The following is a 17,705-nucleotide window of genomic DNA, read 5'->3' as shown; positions in this document are numbered from 1 at the left end:
TGCTTTTTGCCAGGTTTAAGTGTAATGTATAATCGTAATCTTGTTTGATGATTATTTCTGTATTTATTTATTTATTCGATTTTAAATTTTGCAAAATCATGACGTCATAAGAACGCGAGTGAATCTTGCTGTTTCAAATTTACGATCTAATTTATATTCTAACTGACGTTCCAATTATGCTTAACCTGAAGAAAACCATTTAAAATAACTGAAAACGTTAGTTCATTTGATTTAAGTAAAGAAATTGCTAGAGAAAGAGAGAAAGGTGTTGTGAAACATGATTAAAAGAAATCTGTGGGTAAGCATAAACAAGCATGTCTGGAATAATTATCACACATTCAAAGAAAGTAAAGTAAGATATAAGGTATTTCTTTTTATAAAGAGTACAGTGCTAGATGATAATCATATAGTCCACCAATGGTAGTAACATCAAAACCCAGATTTATTTTGCATAGAAATTTGAAGATCTTATTGTTAGATTGAATAAATGGTCTTAGCAAGTGGAAAAATAAAAATACAAACATTTACTAAGCTAGTCATGACATTTTTGTATAAAAAAGATCATGACTACAAAGAAATAAGTAGAAAAATTTAATATCTGATACACCAACGTATAAATATATTTATAAATAAGATAGAAGAATGTTACATAAATGTGTAATATGTATATGAGGAGTAAATCTGAGAGACGTGTTAACTTTTAATAATACATATGTATTTTTCTCTGATTTTACTCTTCAAGAACTATACATTGTGGCATAATACAGATGAATATAAAATCACTTTAATCCGAATCAGTTGATTTTTCTCATAGTATCACACAAGCCTAGATGACTCAAGAACTTTATTGTAACATATTTTTAAACTGATTATACATCATATGCATTTCAGGTTATTGTGACTTTATAGCCCCTCTTCAGTGCTATTGAAAACAAGATTATGATTATAAGACTTGACATAGCTGTAATTATTTATAAAGTTTTTACAATATGATTTGTATATTCGTTTACATGTATTAGAAAGAGAGAGAACAATTTGAAACTCCGTTACACATTCAAGTTTTCCGTATAAATACAATTATAAAACCTTAAAAAATTTTTATAAATGGGTTAAAAAACAACCATTACATATATAATACGCATCAAAAACATAAAAATACTCCATATAATTTTCAAATACAATAAATAATAAATCTTACTTTATACTTATTACACCAGTTTAAGTTACTGTAATTTTAGCTTTTATACACAGGCTGCAAAGGTGATGGCGACTACAAATCGGCTTGCTCACACGGTTGAAGTACTGTATAAGTTTGATATAATTGCATAATACAATTTTAATTATATTGGTAGAAAAGGTAGAACGTACTTACAATATTTACATTGTAACACCTATTCATATAGGTTCACAAGTATATTAAAAGTTTTTTGTAATGTTCAAAAAACTTTTAATAGTCATCTAGCCTGTATGAAACTGAGAAAAATCGACCGATTCGGGTTAAAGTGATTTTATATACATCAGAATTATACAGCACCCATACTACATAGTTGACATAATACAGTTTATTTTGTTGGGCTGAAATTTAAAAAAATCGTAGACGTATAAATTTCCGCTGTTGCCTGTCTGTCTGTCTTTTCTTGATGTTTAGAAAAGAGATAGATAGATGAAAGACGAGACCAGATATGGAAATTTTAGATGCAGGAGGTCCCGATTAACTGTATACAAGCTTCTGATGAAAACTGAAAGTCCTATTATTTCAATTCAAAAAGTTTCCCCGAAAGGTGTTATATAGATGACTGGCCCAACTCTATTGTTAAAAGAAAACTATGATGTACAAGGAGAAGCCATTACTAATTTGAGGTAGAGAGCATATATTTTAAATTAAATGAAAAATATGATTAAAAATTGCAGCTTGGCATTGTGATGATGTCACAATAAATAAATGTTCATATTATACTTGCATTACACAGTATATACAAAAGCACCCCAAATATGTAAAAGAGATGAAATAATTGAAATTGCAGTAATTAAAATTTTATTTTTGTAAGTTTTTTAAATATAATTTTATATTGCATTTATGTAACATAAAACGCGTAATGATGAAAAAGTGAAAATATTTGCAAAATCTTTCGTTTATACATAAGCGGTAATTTTAAATGTGCTTCTCGTGAATTTAATTGCATTTATAAGAAATAAACAGATAATTTAATTTAAATGTAATTAAAACTTTCATAAATAATGTTTTCCAGAAACAAGTAGTACAACAGTTACGGAAAGAATTAGAAAAAAAGCAGCAACAGGTAGTCATTGTTTCCAGTTCGGGCCAGGTGCAGACAACTGTGCTGTCTCCAGTATTACAGTCTACCATCACCCAAAGAGCTAATCAGTCAATGACAGTTCATCCAGTAGTTTCTCAGTCAACTCCAGTTAGTATTTCTTTATTTTATATTCAAATATTTTCATTCCTTTTCTTAAATTAAAATATTAAATATCGGAAATTAATACTGTTATAATAAGAATTTTTTTTTTCTTTCATTAAACCAGTTGATCTAAATCAGCTAATAAAATTGTAAGAAATAATTTTAAGCCTTAATTTATTTCTTGAAAATATTTAAATTATTTTCTTAAGATAATTATTACGAATATGAGTTTGTGATTATATATGTTTTCTTTATCAAATAAATTTCTGATAATAAGTTCTTTTTATAACAAATCTCAGTTTATTTTTTTAAATATTATAAAAATCATGTATGAAAAAATCAATTTAAAATGTTATGCATGAGTCTTTGTATATTATGTTGAAACTTGATGTCAGAACCTCTAACACACACTTCTCTAGTTAACAAAAACTTTTATTTAAACAAAAAAGGAACACTACAACTTCACACAGTTCGTCTACGTCTGAAGAAAAAAAAGGCAGGAAGAGTAGAACAAAAAAGGTAGGGGGAGCTCACAGCAAAAACGTTCGGTGTTGCCACCAATCAACAGATCACGAAAATGTTAATATTTTCCTTATTTTTCAACATATTATAAATGTATGTAAAACATTTTTGTGTCTTATTGTTGCATATGTTATATTTTAGTGATTAGTGAACTTTTTAGATCCCGTCGATGATAATTTATTCACGATTCATATCAATCAGGGAAAGCCTTGAAAAGTTAGGAAATTTTAAAGGTGATCAGAGAATATTTTCATTTCATAGGAGAAAATATACATTTTAAGAATAAATATTCACCGATTTAATTCAAATTCAATTTAATCAAATTATGATAGTGTTTAAAATTTGAGTTGTTCCATTTCAAATAGCAAGGCGACAACCTAAAGATGCACTAAGGCAACGTGGACGAGACAGTGATTGACTGGTACGGCACGTGTAACATTTATTTGCACGAACAAAAATTTCTAGTGGATATATAACAAACTGCAAATGTGAATTTTATTTTATCATCATCCTTTGAAGAACCTATAAAAACTTAAAAAGTAAAGTCAATTTTTAGGAGTTTATAAAAGTTTTTTAAGTTCAAAAATTTAATGTTGATATCATAATGGATTTTTTTTTTCCTCCTGCAATTCCATTATGATCTCTAAATGATTATTTTTAAAGTAAGTTCTCGCTGATCATTTTACAATGATCAGATGAGATATAACTGATTTTGTTTTCTGATGTAGCAAAAAATTCAATGGGCCATAAAGCTCAAAAAGCTTTTTTGGAAAAATCCTTTGTACACTTTGTTTTTGTGACAAAATATATCCTTTTGCCAAATATCAAAATTAAAAAATACAACTGGTTTTTTTGGCACTTCTGTTGAATTTGTTTTTGTCAAGGAATTTAAATCATGAACATGGCTCATTAATGAGCATAGAAATAATGTTCATATTAAAATATGAACATTATTGTTTTTTAAAAAGAAACAGAGATTATGTTAGCATATAACGAAAAAAAGAAATAACTGACAAAAAACTATTTGAGGTAGCTATTTGACATTTTTAAATCAGACATTACTTATGATTACTAATTTACTATCTGAAAAATGGAACTAAAATAGCTCTAAAATTGTTAATATGATTTAAACTGGATAAACATTTGAATGATCCATATACATGAGAATAGATTTTATTGAAAATATTTTATTTGTTTTTTACAATTAAAATATCTCTTGAAAATTTCTAATAAGTTTAATTGCTTCAGCTTTTATATTCTGTGCTTAGATATGATAAAAACAATTCTAGTGATATTTGAGTCTGGTCAGCAGAGCAGACTCAAGGATGTGCATTTTGAAGAATGCATTCTATAAATTAGTTAATGACATGATACTTTCATATCTCAAAAAATTGAAACTTAAAAATTATACTAGCTTTGAATTATAGAAATTTATATTTAAACTTTTTTAAACATTAATTTAAATATAAATTTCAAGGGAAATAAAAATTGTATTTTCTCTCTCTCTCTCTCTGTAAATTGCAAACGTTTTCGAACCTCGTTGGGTTCTTCCTCAGGCGTAACGGAATTCTGTTCTACAAATTTAAATATCCCGTCGAAGTTGATCGTTGATTTAGAAAAAAGTGCATTCTGGAATGCTGTCGCATGTAGCCGATGTCGTCATATTAGACTTGCGCGATGAGAGTATAGTGCTACTTCAGGGATCTGTTAAGAAAGGCTTTCCAAGCTGATAAGTTGACTTCCTTTTTAAAATTGATACAGTGTGTATTGCTGCGAGTGTTGAGTAAGATGTATAGAGCTTTGAGCCATTTCAGGTGATCTTGTTGAAACGTGGAGTGAATAATTCCGGCACGGGTGAAAAGAGGCTCTATTTCTGGGTCGGATGAATAGACTGCTAGGGCGGTATTTTGTCTATGGTGTAATATGTCCGCTTTGTGCTCATTAATCCTCGTTTGTATGTTGCGTTTGGTGGATCCGATGTAGATGGCTTCGCTGTTATCTCTGTGGTCGGCGATGGGTACAGAGTATATTCCCGGAAGTCTGTTTCTATCCGGAGCGTCTTTTCCGTTCCTAAGCCACTCGAAACTAGTTGGGCATCTCCTGAAAGCTAAGCGGATATCCTTTTTTTTCACTATTTGGCAGTATGGACTTCAGTGCCGGATTGTAGGTGATTGGTACATATTTAGGTGGGGAACCATTGGAAGGAGAGGTGTGGGTGGATAGAAGTTGTAGAGCCTCGAAGTTGTTTTTGCGTGCAATGTTGTGATATCCATGCTGTTTAGCTATATTCTTGATGCAACGCATTTCAGAGTTGAAGGCAGCCTGTGGGGAGGAATGGGTGAGTGCCCTTTTGAGTAATGCCTTAAAGGCTGCCATCTTGTACTGCGGAGGATCGCAGGAGAATGCAGGTATATATAGAGGTTCAGTAGCTGGTTTGTGATAGCCTTGCGTATTGATGGAAGATCCCTCTATAGTGATGTAAATGTCCAAGAAGTGTGCTTGGGTATGGTGGGCTTGGTCCAGTTCGACTGTCAATCCATATGGGTTGTCATTGAAGGTGTCAACCAAGGCTCAGATATTTGGGATGTCATTCCATAATATAAGGATATCGTCGATATACCTTTGGTAAAGGAGGATATGTGAGTGTTGAGAAGAAATGACTTCTGATTCTAGTTTTCTGACCACAAGCTTGCAGAGATCCCCTGCAACTGGGCTTCCCATAGGTACACCCCGTTGTTGTTGGTAAGTAGTTCCGTTGAATTTAAAGAATGAGTTAAAGCAGAACGGGGTGTACCTATTCAACGTAACTACTTACCATTTGTCTAAATGGAATTAAGTTTTCACTTATCCTTATAAGTGATGAGGCTGCGGATATATTTCTGAGACTTATTGCATTCTCGTATTTTTATAGCTAGGAATTTGAATATGGATTTGTCTGTATCAAAATAGATTTTAATAGTCAGCTTTTACTTTCAAAAAGATAGTACAAGTTTTTGAAAAATAAAATAATAATAATTGAAGATTTCAATAAATAAAAATCCAGCAATGAGTTGCATAACTTTTTTGATGAAAACATTTAAAATCGTATGATGGCATCATCATCTGTTATTTTACTTAAAAACTTCTTACATTAATAATTACTATAAAATGGAAAAAAGCTTAACTTTTAGAGCAGAGATGACTTTCATAAAAATTGTAAATACTATTAATGAATAAATTCTTCATTAATTCTTCATTGAGATTTGATACGTAACCCCCCTCAATTTCCCCAACCCCTTGACCTTTAACCACCAAAATTTAATAGCATTGATGCCCCTGATACACAAATATCCCTACAAAATTTCAGAAATTTTCAATGAGAGGAACAGGAGTTAAGCTTCAAAACGGGTGAACAAATTGTCCCCTCACATAAACATGCACAACAAAAACATTTATACATCCAGAAAAAAAAATACCCAAAAATTTTTGCATTTGTTGATGTTTCAAGTTCCTGAGTCCAAAAATGTAAAAATCTTGGGGGTCGTTTTTTGACCGATTATCATACTTTCCCTCTGTTATGTTTAACAGCCAGGAAAGTAAATGATGAAAGAAGCATAAATAATTATGTAATTAAAGTGAAGTTCTCATTCAGGACCACTAACCACGTTGACATCTAAAATGCCAGTGTGGTGGTGCTTCATTTAGTTATAACTTTATAGTAATTTTTAGGAAGGAACTTCATCTTCATAGCTACATCTCTTAGTGTGTTTTTTGTTGAAAAAAGAACAAAATAGCATTTATTGGTGTTTATAAGTAGTTGATTTAACAAAATATATTTGGAAATATTGGAAAGAGCAGCCAAAATTATATTAAGATTGAGGCTTATTCACAGTTAATGTGATGCACTATTTGGATATAATCGCACAAGGAGTAAAGCCACTCCGCTAGCTTAGAAGATTTTTTTTATTGCCATCAGTTTGTCAAAGATACATTTCGGCCAAGCTCCCTCACCGGTTTGACAGAGTTTCTATACCAGCTACAAATTTAATAAAAAATGCCACTATATATATGTGGTTGCAATGATCAACAGGCTCATCCATTCCACTAATTATAATAATTAGTTGAATTTGTTCATAAACAAACATCACAAAACCTGATAATTATGTAAAACCAAACAAACAACCACTGGATATCAGACTACTTTTCCGTGATTATATTTAATTAATTGTTTTATTTCAGAATATTCTAAATTATTTAATAAATATTAATTTAAGTATATTTATTAAATTTAATAAGAGATGGTGACTAACACTTTTCTCTAGCGACAAATTATTTGGTAATCAATGAAATATAATCGTGGAAAAGTAGCCCAATGTAATTCAGTGGTTGTTTGGCTTCGTGAATTTGTTTATTTACATTTTTTTGTTATCTTAAATACATGTTTTATTTATTTTTACCTAATGTTCTAATCCTTAAAAAAAATTATTGGATATTTCGCAAAGTGTACTTGTTAGAATTTGACATGGGCACCTTTGGAAAACCTGGATTTAGCAAAGGCACTGATAATTAAAAAAGTTGGGAACCACTGACCTATATGGTAAGACGACAACAATATAACATTTGCATTTGCCATTACTAATAAATCTGAAGATGTTTATGTCGGATAAAAGATTATTGGAAAACTGCTTTTCTAATTTATCCAATAATCACTTTATAATAGATTTTTGTGTGTCACAATCTTCATTTGAGGTACAGTACATAACATAATGTGTGTATAATTTATAGTGGCAGCCATCTTAACTTATTTCTTCAGCATTTGTGAACCTAGCTGCACTAGTGCTACATTGGGTAACTTAAAGCAGAAATAGCTTAACTGTCTTTTAACAAAACAGCTTTACTAGGAAACATACCCTATATTACATAGGGTGTTTATTGGGATTGACAGTTCAATTCAACGTAAGGAGGGATTTGAGACAAGAGATTTTATTGTATTATTCATCAAACATACCACAGATGTTGGTTGGAAGATGTTGCTTAATTATATTTGTGAGTTTTTCTTTTATTTGAACGAAAGAAGCTCTACCACTGTAGGATACACATTTGTGAAATAGCCAATAAGTTTTTTTAAAGGATTAGAACGTTAGATAAAAATAAATAAAACACGTATTGAAGATAACAAAAAATGTAACTGAATAAATTCATAAAGCCATACAGTATCAGGTGTAATAAATTTCTTATTTACTCTATGGAAACTTCTATCTATATGGTTGAAAATTTTAAACTCCACTTTGGAGGTATTTTCATTAATCAAATTAAGTATTCCATTTATTTTTAAAGAGTTTGATTCATTTCGTTCTTATTGTTTCAAAGTTTTGCCTTTTAGGACACTGTTTTCATGTTTAATTTCTACTTTTTCATTTTTGAGTTGAAAATATTTTTCTGCCAGGTCCATAATTTTGTTTTCTAAATATCAGTTTTATCCACTAAATTATTTAAAGTAACTTGCATGTTCTTATATTGATGATTCTATTCAATTCCGTTTTAGTTCATTAAAAATTTTATTCATCAAAGGAATGAGAGTGAGAAAGTGCCTTTTGAAGTTAAGCCCAATTCTTCACTTGTAGAATAAATTATAGGAGTAATAAGTAATAATCAAAGGAAATAACATTAGTTTTCCTTTTTGTTTTCATAACATTAATATAAGAGTTGAGAGAATAGAATTCATAAGTTTGTCTTACTTTGCAGCTGAAACATTTCTAACTCTGTTTAGACTTTAGATGATTTGCTATAATTAACATGCAAAAGGTCAATTGAATCAAAATGAAAGTTCTTAGAACAAGAAATATGTAACGAGTACTCGTATTCCAAAACTGTAGTGGCACATAAATAGCATCGGAAGTGTTTTCCGCCACATTGCACTGTCACTGTCATCATATGTTCAATTATTGACTCTGACACTAAAAGGACATTTTAGAACAATTACAAATTGTATAATTTGAAACAATATTGATTACTATTATTAATTAATATGTAATTTATTCAGTATTGTTTACCAACTACTATTTTAACAAAAACTAAGGTATAATTGAAATAAGAAATGCCAGTAGCTGTTACATTGCAAGCAAATAACGAATGTAATGATTACATATTATCAGCCACGTATTGAATGAAGCTGATAATGTGAAAAGAGATCTTAAAATGCCTATTTACTTGAAGGCAATCAAACTCTGATTATAACAATAACAATTTTTTTATAGTGTATTTTGACCTGTGTTTTGAATCTGCTAATGTTCTGACAACATTAAACGGTGATGATTCCACGATTACAGTAAGTGGCATTACATCTTACATAAACATTACAAACTTCGAATGTATAATGACAGATTATTTTGATATTAAATGTTCTTAATTCATTTTGTATCAGACACCTGACAACATACTTCGAACATACTTGTAATTATACATTTACCACAGTCATGCTTTTTTTTTGAATGTGAAATAATTAAAACCCTGAAATTGTTAACCAGACAAATAACCGACATTTTTAATTAACAAATACGTACAAGATTTTAACATTGTCTGCTTTTAGTTAAATTTGATAATTAATTAAAGCTAGTCAAAAATAGCTTGGTAAAATCTAGGTTATTTGTTTTTAGTTTGTGAAAATTCTAGAATTATAGTAAGTATTACATTAATGAGTATATATTTTGCTCATTGCATTTCATATTATATTAAATATTCACATATAGTTTACTATATATATATATAATTAAATATGTTGATTTAAGCACTATTAATCTTGTTAATGATAAATTTGTATTTTAATCTGTTACATAAAATTTAGAATGATTTGTTTAATGTTATTTTCACTTAGTCTTCAACAGCAGATACCTCTTCAATTAAAACAACTCAATGCTGGCATCTTTCACCATTCTGAATTTCATCAATAATAAAATAACAATAATTTATTAACAGATTTTTTTTGCATGCTTCTTATACAGATATGTATTTAATGGCTTTTAGGTTTCGTTAATTAAAAAATTTCTCGTACAATAGAATTGGATTCAAAATATACCTTTACCGTTTGAAATATTCTCATATTCATTTAAATTTTTTAAAATAACATTAGTATATATTTTTTAAATACCGTATTTTACGGACTATAAGACACACCCGAATTTCGGAGGCAATTTTTCGAAGAAAAAAGTGCGTCTTATAGTCCGTAAAATACGGTAAAAAATTTTCGTTTAATAATAAAAATTCTCTAATTATTATAAATAAAAATGTCTAAATAAAATAAATCGAATAAAACTTAAAACAATTTTAAAATAAGAGTCTTGTGTGATAAAAATATACTAATTAATTTTTAAAAATGTAAAGATATATTTTGAATTAAATTTTTATTAAGAACTCAAATCATTTGATTTAGATATCGCTAATACCGGATCAGTTTATTTGAAGAATTATTCACTAATTCCAATTGTATTGAATAAAAGACTGACTATCTTAAATAATCAAAGTCATTAATATAATATTTTAGAAAATAAAGTGGATATTTATTTTATTGTAATAATGCCTGTATTAAGTATAGAATTATCCAAAGTGAAATAATTATAAGTTAACAATTTTGCTATTATCTAAACTTTTTAAAAATAAATTTGTAATTTTTTGCAGCTTAGTTGTGGAATATTTCTTTGTACGCCACGATTATCACAGAGAAATGTTTTGAGATATCATTTCTTGCATACTGTATACATAAATATATGTAGAATTTATTGCATGCTTTTATTTGGATTTGCATATGATTAAGTTGTGTTTTACATTGCACGTAGTTTGCGTTTTATTTTACATTTATCACGAGAAGTTTCAATTACGTAGTACGTAATCTGTAATATTATATGTGTATATTAACAATTCACGAATATTAATAAGTGATAAATTTTTAAAGTGTAGCTATTTATCTAATGTGACTTTTTAAAATTGCATTATAGAAATTTAATAGGAAAATATAGTAACTGTCTTTGCATTTTAAAAGTTGTTTTTGCATGAAATGTATGGCTTTACAATTTAAAAATATTATGTTTCATGAAAATTGGCTTTAAAATTTTTATTAATATAACTGTGTAAACAAAAAGTCTGCACAATTTTGCGGGCACATTTGGTATTTTGTTTTTTTTATATAAATTTGAAAACATGCTAGCATAATCGTTTCTCGGACTTCATAGATTTAAATTTATGTTGTCACGGCAACAATATTCTAAATGTAAACAAAATGGAGCAGCTTAATGAAGAGGAAAGGATTGTAGTTGGCAAACTTACAGATAACATAAGGAAGGGGAAAGGAACTTCACAGTTAAGCATTTTATGGATATAGGGATGTCAAAAAGGACAGTTTACAGCATTATAGAAAGGATGGAAAGTGGTAAAACTATTGCTAGATGACCGGGGAGTCGGTGATAGAGAATTAAAATGACACATAGCAAAAGAAAGTCATTGAAAAGAAAGGTGGTCGGAGAAGTTGGACAGTTACGAAAACTTAAAAGAATGTTCAAAATATCTCATAAGTATATTAAAAACATAAAAGTCAAGCAAAATGTTGTCCTTTGGAAGTGAAAGTCAGCTGCAAAATATACAAAAAAATATTTAAAAAAAATAATAACTCAAATTGCAAAAGACTCTTCTGTGAAAAATGTATGAGGGCAACTTCAAAGCTTTGCATGGACTGGAAGTTGTTATGGATGATGATTCATATTTTATTTTTGTTCAAAGTGACTGCACTGGGAACAACATATACTGTTGTAAGGATGGTGTTGACATTGATCCACAAGTAAAGTTTAAGCTCCATGCAGAATTTTCTTAGAAAATGTTGGTTTGGGTACCAATTCAGTCCAGAAAGATCTCAAGAATTCATACCACCTTCTCACCTCTGCATCAACAAACAGATATACATAAAGGAGTGTATTAAGAAGAGGCTGATCCCATACCTCAAGAAACACCACTCGGATGGAACTCGCAGCTTATATTATGAAACAGATGGTTTTTTTTTTTTTTTTAAATAGTGGAATGTGGAGCCTGTTATGCCAGCAAAGAGAACAGCATGTAAATGTTCCTTAGCTGTTTCGATTTGAACAAATGATACCAACCAAAACAAAAAGGTTATGAAAATTGATGGTGTGCTGAAAATGAAGCAAAACAAATAGTTCAAGTTCAAGTCTGCCAATTTAATTCAGAGCATTTATGAACTCTGATGGCTTGTATCAAAACTAAAATTAGAAAAGCTGCTCACTGCAGACCAGATTCCATAATTTAGAGACAAGAAACCAGTTTTGTCAGTTTTGTTTCTGGACAATCATATTGTAAAAATAAAATCTGAGTTTTGTGCAGATTTTTTGTTTACGCATCCTTATAGCTTGTTATAGAAATAAATTATATTTGTTTATAAGAGAAATTTTCTCCTCTTCAGTGAAATTTAGAAAAATTTGTCAAATGTCAAGATTTGCCTGTAATATTGTGTCGATGCATGATCGAGTTGTTTTAATAATTGATTATAATTATAAATAATTTTCTTGTAGTTGTAATCTGTAGGTGTCCAGAGCATAAATATATAAAATTTCACTTTAATTTGAGTGAATAAAGAATACTTGATGAATTAATTACTTGCAATCTAATATTTACTTTATAATACCAATAAATGATTGAAATTAAGCATCAAACACAAATGTATTATCTTTATTAAAAAGAAAAATGAATATTATTTATTACAGGTTCAGACACAAGCAGTGGCACTCACCACAAAACAAATGACTATTGTACAGTCAGGACCACAAAATATTAGGCATGTAGTGCCTTCCAGTCTTGGTAATTTAGTAAATGCGTCGACTAATATTGCTATTAAGACGCCGGTAGCCACGGCGGTCTTGCTGCCTCACTGTACCACCGCTACAAATGCTCTGCTAACTACGAGGTCCGGCAATAATCAGCGAGCGCAGCCCGTTCTGGTCGTGCCATCTCCAAACCGTTCGAGCGACAGTTCGCACACGGGCGTAATGTTAAATCTCGCACCGCCTATTCGTGTGCCTCAGTATCCTCCGCCTGGCAGCAGATCGGTTTTAACAGTGGTATGTTTAAATTAAACTTTTAATATCACTGATATTTAATTTGATAATTATTATTTTAATTATCAATGCTTTCAAAGACAAAGCAGAAAGATCTCGTACAACAATTTTTATTGTAATTCTTTTGCTTTCAAGTTATATATATAAGAAACTTAAACTCACTCTTACAGCATATTGTGTGTTCTATTAAAGAAACAAAAGTAAATTGAAATGCATGGATTCTGTGTTTGGTAATTTATAATTACGATTTTATAAAGAGAATCCGTAACATTATTTATTCTGTTAAAAGAAGTTTAATTTTTTGTTGGCAGATTTAAATTTTAGTAAAGTAAATTTTTAATAAATGTAATAAAATCAAATTGGCTTTAATATTTGATAGATTGAAAGAATCAAAATTAAAAATATATTTATCAGTAGTTATTAATTAAATTAATATATTTTCTGATTGAAAAGAAGAAACAAACAGGATTTTCTTTATTGAATCTTGTATTGTATATATCTTTTATTTTGTTTAATTGGTGATAACTAATGAATATATTTTTCTCTTTCATACACTAACTTAATAACACTAGAAATAAAAAAAATTTCTAAAAGACATTTTTTTTACTTCTATTGAATTATTTTGGCATGTACCATAATATATTGTATTTTAAACTTAATAGCATTATTTAATTGTCTGTAAAGAAATTATCAAATCGACAAAGCTGGAACTAAATAGCACGAAATCAATACCTTTCACACTTCCAGTGACGGGTTTATTAAGATATAAACAAACAAACGTTTTCAGTATGTGAAATAGGTTTATGAAGTAAAACGAACACGTCTGTTCAGTTAAATCTTAAATAAATCTCTTGCTATACTTTTTGAATATAATTATAGAATGCTTTGAATGATATGTTTTACATTGTAGTAACAAAATTTTATAGAAAATGGCAAATTGAAACTTCTGAACAAAAGATTTTAAGTCCATTTGAGGAAGTACAAAAATACCCTGCTTAGTATGGTTAGTGTATTCCGTAAAATTATTGTACCAATTGAATGTATGATTTCAGAAATACTGTATTTTTTGGTGTATAAGACCTTTGAGAAGATTTTCCTAGGTTAAAAAGTCGTCTTATACACTGGAAAATACGGTATATTTATAATTGAAAAATGGCGATTTGTTTGAAAAAGAATTTTTCATTTAAAAAAATAGAATTTGACTTAGTATTGAGTCGTAAAAATTATAAAAAGTTACAAGAAAAAGAAATTAAAATGTTATTAAAACCTACGTTTTTAAATATTTGGATAGTTTTCCCCTCATAATAAAATGTTATTTTGACTCTCTTTTTTCCTTCTTTTCTGCATGAAGCCCTTGATAGCATCATATTATGCATTCTAATGTTCTTCATACATTAATGCTGCTTTGTTTATTTGAATTGTTGTGCAAAATTCCATCAAAACTGACCTTCATTTTCATAAACATTTAATCAGAACATCTTTAAGATCTGATACCATTTTATAAGTTTCGAGAATATAACATAGCTATTTTTAAATAAATAAATATTTTTAAGTAGAAGGAAAATGATTTTGGGGCCTTTATTTGAACGAATTTCGGTAATTGGTCTAAATTAAGTTCCAAAAACATTCTTTTTTATTTGAACTCTCAGTTTCCTTAAAGTAGCTAATGTTTTCTTCTCGGAACTTATTTTTTGAATTTCTGTGAACTCGAAAAATATTTAGAACGGTTCTTTCCGAACAGGACAGGTCGCTAGCTGATATTGACAGTTCTTTCTCAAGTTAAATTGGCAGCAACTGCCACCAGCAGTGTGTAGTACAATGTTTTTGTTTAGTCTTTTATACTTCTATTTAATACTTTTATACTCATCATCATTGCACATTATAAATAGATATATATATATTTATAATACAATGACGACTTTTCTGTACTTCTCTAAAAGGAAATTTACATTTTTATTAAAGTAAATTTATAAGGTAGTAGTACATTTAAAATGGTTCTGCTCCATTTTTTAAAATTTGCCTAGTTTTGTTAATTTTTTGTTAAAATTTAATTTTAAAAGTAGGTTATAAATTTTCTTATACATATTAGGCTGACGGTGACTACATTATAATTATTCACTTTTCATTAGTTGAATTCTCTGATGCGTATTATCAATCGCACTATAGTGAAGTATGAAATGAGGTATTCCTGCATATTCTAATGTTCTATGTATTGAACAAATCCAAATGATTTTGGAATATTTTATATGAAAACAAATGAAAATAAAAAGTAATTTTAACGTTAGTTAAATAAAAAATTTTTTAATTTACTTTTCGTTTTCTGAATATGAAGTATTTAAGTATATGAAGTTAATCAATCAAATTTGTATACATTTATTATCAAGATGTAAATAATTTACATATAACCAATTGATATATAAAACATGTCCAAAAAACGTAGAATCATTTTTTCACCTTTCTTAAAAGAACTATTTACCGTGTTTTATGGTATATAAGATGCATCCCCATTTCGGCATAGAACATTTAAGCAAAAGTGTATTTAGTATATTTAAGCCATCCTGTACATTTGGCACCGAGCTACGAAAGACTTTATTTGATTGTTTTATAATCATGAATAATCTCTGATTTATTCATAATCATGAAGTTTGTCTATTATTCGTGACTAAGTGATAAGTCTTTCCGTGATCAAAGCTTACTGCTGCCTAAACAGTCTGATTAAAGTAAAATGATTGTCTATTTATTCATTTTATATTTTACACGATTCTAACAAATTACCAAAGAAAAACTATTAAAAGTTTTACTAATGAAAAATTTCAGAAATCAATAGTTTTTAATATTAATATATACATTATTGCAAAAGTATGATATAAAATACAATAAATAAAACAAAGTGCTTACTACAGGAAACCATAATCAATGTTTTATTGATAAATGTTTTCATTCTCTTAAAAGAACAGCTTCAGCTCAACGTTTTGAATAAAATTAAGCTTACGAAGTTTTAAAATTAAACACTCCATCGAAATCCTTCAGATTGAACATGTTTTAAAAGTTTACACGATTCCAAACTAATGTTTAAAATTAAGATTAACTGCAACGAAGTAAATATATTAATAACGAAGAAAGCAATACGGTAGAATTACGCATTAAAAGAGCGTACCCGAGCATATATAATAATCAGTCACTATCTGCGTTGATTGTAAATCTATCAAGCAAAATACTTAATAGGAAAAGGAGGGATTATGCAAGAGTAAGCTGGCTGCTCACCTTGCATCTAAAGCTAATGAATCCTGCACATTAATAACATTAGTGGAACACGATAAAATATGTACATAATACTGTTCCACTGCCTAGCGGAGTTGCGTGAGAGATCTTTATTTGCTTGTCATTGATACCTTGTGGATGGAATTTTGATTTATATTGCATGTGAGCAAAGAGAGGTTAAATATTTATTTGCCTGTTAATATTTTGTAACAGTGGATGTATATTACAAGATTTACTTATGAAGATACTAAAATTTTATTATCTTATGTAACTAAATGTTCAATGATTAAGTCTAATTGAGATAAAAATTTAATTTAATTATTTAAATGTAATGGTAGAGTTTATTGAAAGTAATGACAACAAATTTTTAATTTATAGTATTGCACTAAAGAAACAATGGAAGTAGTTTTGCTTATTAACCAATGTTATCAAAAGCAAATGATTAAAAAAAGGACTCCTAAAGAAAGTTTTGACAAAAAGTAATGTAAAAATTGAATATTTATATTATAAGTTTTATTTTATAATGAAGAAAAATATATATAAAAAAACACATTTTGAATCTTTTACATATACATATATAAAGTCAGCTTGGATGAAATTTTATGTTCGAAAGAGGAACAGAGGAAAAGAGGACCGTGGTAACCCTATCATTAACCTAATGATATAAAAATTTATGTTAATAGATTTTGTAAAAACCACTATATTTTAGAATATTATTACAAACGTTTACATATGAACTACATACGACCTTATAATAATTGAAGATTTTCAAAGAGAGATTCGGGATTTTCGTTGTTAATAATAAAGACCAAAAAATAAACGAACCAGCATAAAGAATGCAGATATTAAGAGAGATCAAACATCAGAAGATTTGTTTTTAACCTTTTTAATTATCATTGAAATTAATTATAATGTGTTTTGATTGAATTTAGGTAACAAATGCTTGTCGTGCACTTTAGTAAAAATTACACATCTGCCTTAATTGTAGAAGTTAGAAAATGCAATTGCACATTGAATACAGTGTAATCATGATTTAACATTCTCTTTTGTGATTCTGAAATAATGTATCCTTATTACATAAAGTAATATTAAAATAATGTTTACGTAATACTAGCTGTTACCCGCGACTTCGCCCGCACGGATTTTGCAAGCAAACACCATCTGTATTCAGTATTTCAACAACCATAGTAATTATTATATAAAACCTACTGCTGAGAATGATGAGAATTGCTGAGAATCAATTTTCTGGGATGTTTACGATCGTTCTATAATCGACCGATATGCAATAACAAATTCAAATTTAAAATGGTTCGAACATTTGGTTAAAAAATCGCAATATATAAAATATTTATAACAATGTCTGAAATGTTATCAATTTAATTCACCTAAGTACTGAATGAAGACTAAA

At 28.7% G+C, this 17,705-nt stretch overlaps 1 protein-coding gene across 1 annotated transcript in view; it reads left to right on the top strand.

Annotated features, from left to right (window-relative positions):
- Nucleotides 1–17,705, top strand: part of LOC136989227 (PHD finger protein 21A-like) — a 69,318-nt gene that overhangs the window by 34,003 nt on the left and 17,610 nt on the right. Inside the window, exons 4-5 of the mRNA XM_067287322.1 lie at nt 2,250–2,426; nt 12,686–13,039. Coding sequence (XP_067143423.1) covers nt 2,250–2,426; nt 12,686–13,039 — 531 coding nt within the window. The remainder of the gene's footprint in view (nt 1–2,249; nt 2,427–12,685; nt 13,040–17,705) is intronic.

This window comes from Centruroides vittatus, unplaced genomic scaffold (genome assembly GCF_030686945.1).
Source record: "Centruroides vittatus isolate TY-2023 unplaced genomic scaffold, ASM3068694v2 scaffold_450, whole genome shotgun sequence".
Taxonomy (NCBI): Eukaryota; Metazoa; Arthropoda; class Arachnida; order Scorpiones; family Buthidae; genus Centruroides; species Centruroides vittatus.
The sequence above is the reverse complement of the archived record's forward strand: the minus strand, read 5'-3'. Positions and strand labels throughout refer to the sequence as shown.